This window comes from Neofelis nebulosa, chromosome 17 (assembly GCF_028018385.1).
Source record: "Neofelis nebulosa isolate mNeoNeb1 chromosome 17, mNeoNeb1.pri, whole genome shotgun sequence".
Taxonomy (NCBI): domain Eukaryota; kingdom Metazoa; phylum Chordata; class Mammalia; order Carnivora; family Felidae; genus Neofelis; species Neofelis nebulosa.
In genome coordinates, this window is record NC_080798.1 from 13,452,432 (window position 1) to 13,461,527 (window position 9,096).

Consider the following 9,096-nt stretch of genomic DNA (forward strand, 5'->3'; position numbering starts at 1 on the left):
GACAGACATACACACATACGTGTAGACACTCACATGCCTAGAATCAGCTCATCCTGGGAGATGGCCAGGGTGGACTCCCAAACCCTGAGCTCAGGCAGGCCAAGTGATCTGGCCAAGGCCACGCAGTGTATTCATTCATGTCCAGGCAGGAACCCAGGCGGGCCTCCCAGGCAGGGCAGTTCTGTGAGAGATCCCAAGTAGGGGGTCTAACTCAGTACCTAGCACACACGAGGCCCCCATTCAACCCCAGACAGGGAAGAGTCAGTGGTGGAGCAGAGCTCGGAGCTCTGCATCTACACTGCATGTATACCCACACATATACATAATTGCACATAGAGTCACCCCGATAAATAATCATGTGCCATCCTGCAAGTTGTCTTCCCTCCACGTCAACCGCCTCCCTCACCTCCTTTGCCTTGCTCATACCCACTCATCCTTCACATCTCAGCCCAGACATCCCCTCCTCCAGGAAGCCCTCTCTGACACCCCACTGGCCCAGCTGGGCAAGTCTTCTGGGCTCCCACAGTTCCCCGTGCCTCCGACCCCTCTGCCTGTGCTTCCTCCGCTTTCTGGCAACAGGTCCATCTCTCCCACTGGGAACTCCAGGAGGACAGACCTGTTTCAGTTGTGTTTCCAACACCCAACACGAAAGTGCTCAATAAATACACGTTGCTGAAGGGCCACAGGGATACCTGCATATACACTGATGCGCGTAGGATGGCACATGCCAAATCAAGACCCATCCCCACGGACACTCACAAATGCGACACAAACCGACAGTCATGCTTACATGGCCACAAATGAAACAATCACCAAGTACTGACGCTTGCTGTGTTCCAGGCACCGTGTTAAGCATTTACACGTATTACCTCGTTTAACTCTCCCGTCAGCACTGCTGAGAGATAGCTATCATTATGCAGAGATAGACACATTTCACCAAAGGAGCCAACAAATACAAATCACCTTGTAAGGGTGCCCGGCACACAACATTCACTCAGTCAGCTGACACACAATAAATTTTTGCGTGGTGATAAGTGCCATAAAGAAAAGACAAAGCAGGGCAAGGGGTCTGAGAATGGTGGGATTGGTTGCCGAGTCAGATGGGGAGATCAGGGAAGGCCTCCCTGAGGAGGTGATATCTGGACAAATGAAGTGAGGCAGTGAGCCAAGAGGTCATTCCCAAGGCTAGCCCACAGTGCCACACACAACAGACCCTCACACACAGACACATGAGTCACACTCAGAGGACTCAGAACCACCACTCACATACACACGCACAGAAACGTACATACCAAAAAGCCCTGCAGCTCAGTGTTCCCAGCCCTTCGCAGCCCTCACCCACTGGTCCTCCTTATAAGAGCCTGCTACCAACACTGGGCTCCATCCTCCCTCCCCTAGAGCCCTCAGAACACTGCAGCAGAGATAGTGGGGGGGGGGGGGAGGATAGAAGCCCCCAGGTGTCTGGAGTGGAAGGGAAGGGGAAAGAAGAGCTGAGGGCGGGGACCCAGGGTGGGAGCGGGGGGAGCTGTTGAGGTACAGAGCGAAAGTGCAGAGGAGACAGCTAAGGAGGAAGGGCAGGGCCGGCAGCGGGTGCTGGCCCCAGGCCCCTTACCTGGAGCCCCCATGCTGGAGTGAACCGTGCTGCCGGCCCCGCAGGGCTGGGGGAACAACTGTGTCATCTCCCCGCCCTCTCTGGGGGCCAAGCCCTCTCAGCCGGAAGTCACCCAGGGAGGAAACCACAGGGTCCGCCCCCTTCAGAAGGGAAAATACTCTGGCCCCAAGGCCCACCTCAGGAGGCGGTGGACCCCAAATCATGCGTGTGTTGGGGCAGCGGGGGTAGTGGGGTGGAGGGCAACAGGCTCGAGGAGCTGAATCCTCCCACTGGGTCTCCAGGAGGTTCCTGCAACAGCTGCCCCAGCCCTTCAGCGGCCTCCACCAGGGCAAACACATCTGGAACAGGGCATGTAGGTCTGGGAGAAAGGGTGGGCCCATAACAACAACAACAACAACAACAACAACAACAACAACAACACTAAACCCTGGCTAGAAGTTTTTTGGGGTCTTTCCCAATGCCAGACTTGACAGGTGCACCTGACAGGCATCATCTCTTGAGATGATCACTATTTGCCCCATTTTACAGACGAAAAGATTGAGGACCTGAGAGCTGAGGCGGCTTCCCCAAGGGCCCAGAGCCAAGAAGCACTGAAGCCAAGAAGCAAAGCAAGTGACGTTCGCGGTGGGTGTCCCGCAAGGCTGTGCAAAGGGAGGTACCCAGCCACGCACCTGTCCGCAGGTGAGGCGTCCGTCCACTGAGAAGGAAGCGGTGCCCTGGGACAGTGGCTGTGAGGGCGAAGGGGAGGGGCCGCTTGGCCCAGAGTGGCAAGATGTCCACCAGGGGCAAATGCGGGCGCCCCAGGCGGTTTGGGCGAGGGGAGCCCCGGGTCCGCTGACAGACTGCCCGCTGGCCTTTCACGGAACTGCGCTCCCGGCCCAGCATTTCCCTCCGCGCCCGCCAGAGGGCGGCAGCGCCCAGCCAATAGGCCGGAGGGAGGGGCCGGCTGCGGAGGAGGAAGCCCCTCCCTCCGCTCCCCTCCCCGCCCCCCCCCCACCCCCACCCCTGCGCGCACACCTGCGAGGGTCACACAAAGGCGCAGGACTCCCAGCGCACGGCGGCGCAGACAAAGGCGCGGCCGAGCCCGCTGCCCTCTTCCTCTTCCCCGCGCCCGGTCCGAGGCTGTCAGGCCACCTGGCGCCTCCAAACAGGCCGCCTGTCCGCCCTGGGCCCCGCGAGACTCGCCGCGCCCCACGCTGGAGGAGGACTCCCAAGCCACACGCGCACACGGACGCTTGGACTCACCCAAACGTATACATACACTCAAGTATTTCTACACATGAGCCCCGGCACTTCACACACATGTGTCCACGCGCAGACACACGGGAACCCTCCTCTGTGTGCCTAGGCTCCCTACCCAACATCCCTAACTCTTGTGTACAGAAACCCCTGGGCACCCTCCTGTGGGCACGAGGGCATATCTACACATGTGTGCTCAGGCACGCCTCCTGGCCACGTGTGCCCACATTCACACCCATGCACACTAACTCGGGATATATAACACACAGGCAGACCTTCCCCAGTGCCCTTCCTTCTGCACACAGGCCCTGTGCATCCAGACACACCCAAGCGGGCAGGCCCACTCAAGGGTAATGACCAGTGTTTTTCACATCTGTACACAGAGGGGCCAGTTCCCAACTACCGACACCCCACAACACTCCATATGGTAAAGACCATTTCACTGAGGAGATCCACAGACCACACGACATCAACCCAGCTTCAACTCAGACCTCCTGCCTCCTGGTCCACCCCTCTCTGTCTTTCAGATGCAGGGTTTCTGTGCACAAGGGACTTCCCGATAGCGGTCTGGATAGCAGTCTGGCGGCAGTGGGGTACCGGAGCCTCATCTTGAAGCTGCATTTGCACAGCAGGTTTTGTTTGGATTTGGGATTTATGTCTTGAGGAGGTTGGAATGAGGTCATAAGGACATTATGGGGGGCCAAAACCTCACCAAGCCACCCCCATACTCTGCCACGGACACAGTCAATGTCATCCATGTCAGGTACGTGCTTTCTGGACATGACTGGGTGTCAGCCCCTTATGGTGAGCACGAAGAGAAGCACCACCCATTTCGGGCGCTGCCTTCCCAGGTCTGTAGCTGAGTGGGGGAGCCAGGAAAGGGCTCAATCACTCCCCCTTGGGATGAAATCGCCCTACCCCTCTTGCCTCCCAGGCTGACTGAGTCCCTGACTTGGAGTCAAGGAGTCCAATGAGAATGGGTCTGAGACATCTGTCTGGTGGGAGAGGACAGAGGGGCAGCGTTTGGGCCCACTGGGTGGGGAGGCCCTGGCAGCCAGGAATGGGAGGCCCAGGCAGGGCAGATAGTGGCCTCTCGGCCAGAGAAGAGGCCTCAAGCCATGTTGAGCGAGGCAGGTAGGGTGTGGGAGCTGCGGAGCAGTGGGGGGCCTCTCGGGGTGCAGGGAGCCTGGGAGGGAGGCAGCGCAGGGGAGGCCAGGCTGGGCTCAGGGCTGAGCGGTAATTAAAGGAGACGTAGGGGGCTCCCCAGGGCCAGCGGGGCTGGTAACTGACACGCGGGCCCCATTGCTCTGCTCATATTTCTCACCGGATCGATACGTTTGACTCCCGACAAGACAATAATCGCTTGTACGCGGCCGGCGAGTCGATCAAATACATTATTAGAGCGAGGTCCCCCGGGGGCCCGGCGGGGAGTGGTAGGGGGGGAGCAGCCAGCCCACCGGGGACAGCAGAGCGGGATTCTTCACCCCTCAGGGCCTCCGGCCATGGCCTCTTACTCTCTGTCGCCCCTGGGGACCCTCTCTGTGGCTTGGTTCCCTGGCTTCTTTCGGGATTCCCGCTGTCTCTGGCGACCTCTCTACTCAGCCCCCAACACATCCCTGCTCTACGTGGGGACCCAAGGGGTCTTTCTCCACAAGTGCTGCCTCATCTGTAGGGCTCAGCGTGAGGGAGCTCAGAGAGGCCCCTCCGACCCCCAGCTTAGCAGGAAACAGGGAGACTGGGTTGCAGGCCACACTGAGTCAACAGCTGGGCCAGGAGAGGAACTGGTGATTCATTGACACCAACCTTCCTCTGCATCTCAGCACATCGGCCTTCAACAGAGACCAGGCCAGGGCAGCCTCTGGGGGCAGGGGGGTGTCTTAGGGACCCAAACACATAGGAAAACAAGATGAGGAGTGACAGACAGACACAGAGACAGAGGGGTGTTTGGCTAGTCCTGCTGCAGGGCCATGGGATCCTCCAGTGCGCCCCAGCTACTCTCAGACCAAACCTAGCTTTGGCCTGCCCTGGGCACTGCTTGCCCACCTCTTCCCCCACCTTCCTGGTTTCTGGGCTTGAGCCTTCATTTCCTGTTCACCCTTGGCCTTGCCCTCAAAACTGCTTCTCCGGTGCCCCTAAGTCAAGGTCAAGCTGCAGCCACCCCATGATCTGCTTAGGAGCACCCACCATCCAGGGACTTAAATTATTTCTCCTTTGCTGCCTTCATCATCATCATCGTCATCATCATCATCATCATCATCAATCATCATTACCGACAACAGCAGCAACAGTGTCACTGTCTGTTCTGTGCTACTTGAGCCAATACATTGGTTCCCATCTTCACAACAATCTGAGGAAGTAAGGTCTATTATCATCCCCATTTTACTGATGAATTGGAGCTCAGAGAGGTGAAGTCACTTGCCGCACGTCACACAGCGTGTGAGTGGTAGAGTCAGGAGTCAAACCCAGACCTGTCCTCCTCACAAACAACATGGCAGCAAACAACACGGCCATTCCAGGAGCGGAAGGGAGGCACGATTGTCTGGTACAGACTGAACAAGGAAGATATAGGAGACAAGGTGGGGAGGCAGGGCCACACCCCAGGGCCTTGCAGGCCAGGTGAGCATTTTGGATTTTACTGCAAGCACAGTGAGATGCCACTGAGGGGGTCTTGAGCAGGGAAGTGACGTGGCTCTGTAAATGTTTTTGTGGATGATTCAGGCTGCTGTGGGAGGTTGGCCGTGGGGAAATGGGTGGTGCCCACATGAGATGGAGGGGATAATGGCTGGGACCAGCGTGGTGGCAGTGGGGGAGGAAAGGAACAGGTGTCCCTAGAAGCAATTTTGAGAGTAGACCCCATGAAATTGGTGATTTGCTGAAGGTGGGGTGGGGGGGGAGGAGGGAGGAGTGAAGAATGAAACCCAGGAGCACAGGAGTACCTTTCCTACCGCAGAAAGGTTGGAGAGGAAGCAGAGCTCAAGCTGGGATGAGAAAGATTTGGGCAGGGCGCCATACATGCCTTAGGCTGGATTTGATGTTGTAGGTGGGAGACTTTTGAGCAGGAATAGTGTGTGTAAGAGAGATCCACAGCATAAGGACAGGCCAGCGGTGGAATCTAGAGGTAGGATTAACAGAGAGGAGGCTGGGACAAAGACCCAGATGACAGGGAGGCTGAGGCCATGAGGGTCCACTTTCACATGAGATTCTACAGGACTCTAGTGGGCCTGCAAGTGGATGACTGGGCAAGTGCCTGGGTCACAGATGGATAGTGGGAGGGAAGATGCTCAGGTCAGTGCTGGGGACAAGATCAGGAAGCAGCATCTCGGAAGCAGTAAGTCCATGGACTGAGAAGTCAGCAGATGCTTAATAAATTCACATCGACACAACATTTCTTGTCGCACCACCTCCAGCCTCCTGACACCAATTTCCCAAACCTGCCGGAATTCCCAGGAGTTCACCTCAACTGAGAAGGAATTGAGAAGCACTGTGATATGACTTAAAGAAGATAAAAGTCACAAGACCAAGCAGATCCCCATTCTAACCTGGCCATTTGGTGGCCTAGGGCAGCCCCTGGCACACTCTGGGCCTCAGTTTCCCCATCTCTAGGTGGGAGGTGTGCTGAAGGAGCTCGCAAAAGCTTCTTCCAGCTCTAACATTCTGTGCTTGAAAGAAACAAGAATGGGCAAGATAGTCTGATGGATCAATTAGCTACACAACAAATATAGGAAGAGAAAGGGAATGTATTGCAGCTTATTCTAAGAAGGACCTGGTTGACTATACTCAGGATTTCACTGACTCCTTGCCTTTTATCAGGGACTTTTGTTATCCCCATTTTAAAGACATGAGGGAAAGTGAGGGCCACAGTCACAGCTAGGCTGGGGCACACCCACAGTCTCCCTGATCCCAAAGCCTGTGCCTAAACTGCTGTGCTGAGCTCACTGCTCCTCCTCTTGGCTTGCATATGTCTCTCAGATTGTAGGTCCCCTGAGAACACAGTCCTTGGCATCCATCAACACCTATCCACCAGGGCTTCCAAGGAAGCTAAAGAAACAGGTGCCTGGCCCTGGGCCTTCCCCGGACAAGGCACCGCCCTTGACCCAGGAGCCCCCACCCACCCCCATGCTGTCCACACCAATCCAGCCCAGACTTCCCACTCTTCCAGCATGACCGCAGGTGGGAAGCCACTGATAGTCCCCCGTGCAGGGAGGGAGCTGTCCAAAGGCTGAAGCACAAAGGCCATCGTCCTTGGTCCAGGAGCCCTCCAATAACTCCCCTCTGCCCCTCAGACAAGCCCGGTCCATGCACCATCAAGGCCTCCAGGGCCCTGAAAGACTTCACCTCTCCCCATGGAGAGCACTGCACACCAGCCACACTGGAAGAAGCCAAGTATGTCCCCACCTTGGGGCCTTTGACCTTGCTGACCCCTCCCCTAGAATGCTGTTCCCATCTCTTTCCATTCCTCTTGTCCCTGAGAACTCAACTCAAAGGCTGCCTCCTCCAAGGGGCCCTCCCTTACTCTGTCTGCCTTCCATCACCTGGTTTCCTTTTCATTGTAGCACTCTCTAGAACTCAATTACTGTCAACTTGTTTTACTGTCTGGTTACCCCTGTGAAATGTAAGCTCTCTGAAAGCAGGTGTCTTTTTTTTTTTTTTTTGTCTTGTTCACTGTAACATTCCCAACACCTGAGATAGTGCCTGTCACACAGTAGGTGCTCCAACTTTCTCTGTTGAATGAGTAAATCCCTCAGGGCTCCCAGAGCCCACAGAATGAAGTCCAAGGCTGGCTCTCCAAGCCCAAGTGGGTAAGGGCCTCTGCCAACCTCTGCAGCTACTTTGCCCTCAGAGCTCACCTTCTTCAACACATTGGGTTGGCCTTCCTGCCTCCTTTGTCAGCCTTGGCTCAAATTTCCCCTCCCAGGAAGCCTTCTCTCACTCTGCCAGAGTCCCAATTAATAGTAATGACCTCCTCTTCTGACAGCTCCAGGCAACATTCTGGGCTTTAGCACCAATGGTACTGCACTGTAATTACTTCCCATGGAGGCTGCCCCACAGGGCAGAGCTTGAGGGCAGGGCGGCATCAGATTTGTTGCTGTGGAGGAGGAGCCCAGCCCTGGGCCTGCAGACTGCCAGGGCTCCAGGAATGTTTGTTGTATTGGGGCACGCACTCTGCAGACTGTAATTATCCATATGGTGTATATAAGCACTGGTTTAGGAGTCAGACATATGAGGATTTGGAAACGGGTTCCTTCATTCGCTTGCTGTGTGACCCTGGGCAAGTGAATTCACCTCTCTGAGCTTCAGGGTCCTCCTCTGTGAAAAGGGGGCAGTAACATGGGCTGACAGGAACTTCACTAATTTTAAACATAATACTTGCCACCGTCAAGGAGTTCAGAAATTCCACGAAGTGTTCATCACATCAAGGTTTGAGGTAGAGAAAAATCGGAAACAACCTAGATGCCACCAATAGGACAGTGGCTAAGTAAATTACAGTTCATCTCCCCAGTATGTGGTTATGAAAGAGAACAAGACAGACATACAGGTACGGACACAGAAGGTTGTCCAAGCCACTGTTAAGTGAAAACGCAAACTGCAGAAGGATTTATACAAATTAACATCATTTATGTAAAACAGCTACAAAAAAACACCATACTTTTTGTATGGGTGTGCAAGAATTGACAAACGCAGACAAAAAGGTCTGAAGGTAACTAACTAATGACAGCTACCTTTTGTGAGGGGACCAACTGGGAAAGCAGAGAGCTTTTAACCTTTTCTATTACAGTTTTGGTTTTTAGAGGAGATTGTATTCATGTTTTGAATTCAAATTAGAATGCATTAAATGAGACATAGGTGACTACAAAAGAAAAGCAAAGAGGGGCGCCTGGGTGGCTCAGTCGGTTGAGCGTCCGACTTCAGCTCAGGTCACGATCTCACGGCCCATGAGTTCGAGCCCCGCGTCGGGCTCTGGGCTGATGGCTCAGAGCCTGGAGCCTGCTTCTGATTCTGTGTCTCCCTTTCTCTCTGCCCCTCCCCCGTTCATGCTCTGTCTCTCTCTGTCCCAAAAATAAATAAACGTTAAAAAAAAAAATTAAAAAAAAAAAAAAAAAGAAAAGCAAAGAAATGATTATCTCCAAAGTGAGGAACAGTGGTTACTTCCAGCAGGGAGGGAGGGAGGGAGGGGTGTCTTGGAGAAGGGACACACAGGGGTGGGGGCTGCTGGGTGCTGGTGGCCTTCTTTATCCCCACCTAAG

General features: G+C 54.9%; 1 protein-coding gene across 11 annotated transcripts in view; it reads right to left on the reverse strand.

The window, feature by feature from the left end:
* The window catches only part of POU2F2 (POU class 2 homeobox 2), a 79,053-nt gene that overhangs the window by 34,064 nt on the left and 35,893 nt on the right, over nucleotides 1-9,096 (reverse strand). For 5 of the 11 annotated variants that reach the window (XM_058707007.1, XM_058707006.1, XM_058707005.1 and 2 more), the window contains exon 1: nucleotides 1,613-1,718. The exons of 1 other annotated variant lie outside the window; for it this stretch is intronic. In XM_058707007.1, coding sequence (XP_058562990.1) covers nucleotides 1,613-1,679 — 67 coding nt within the window. In that variant the 5' untranslated portion in view covers nucleotides 1,680-1,718. Of the gene's footprint in view, nucleotides 1-33; nucleotides 343-1,612; nucleotides 1,720-2,283; nucleotides 2,322-9,096 lie in introns of those variants that run through there. 5 more of the 11 variants (XM_058707011.1, XM_058707010.1, XM_058707004.1 and 2 more) reach the window with 4 other exon arrangements.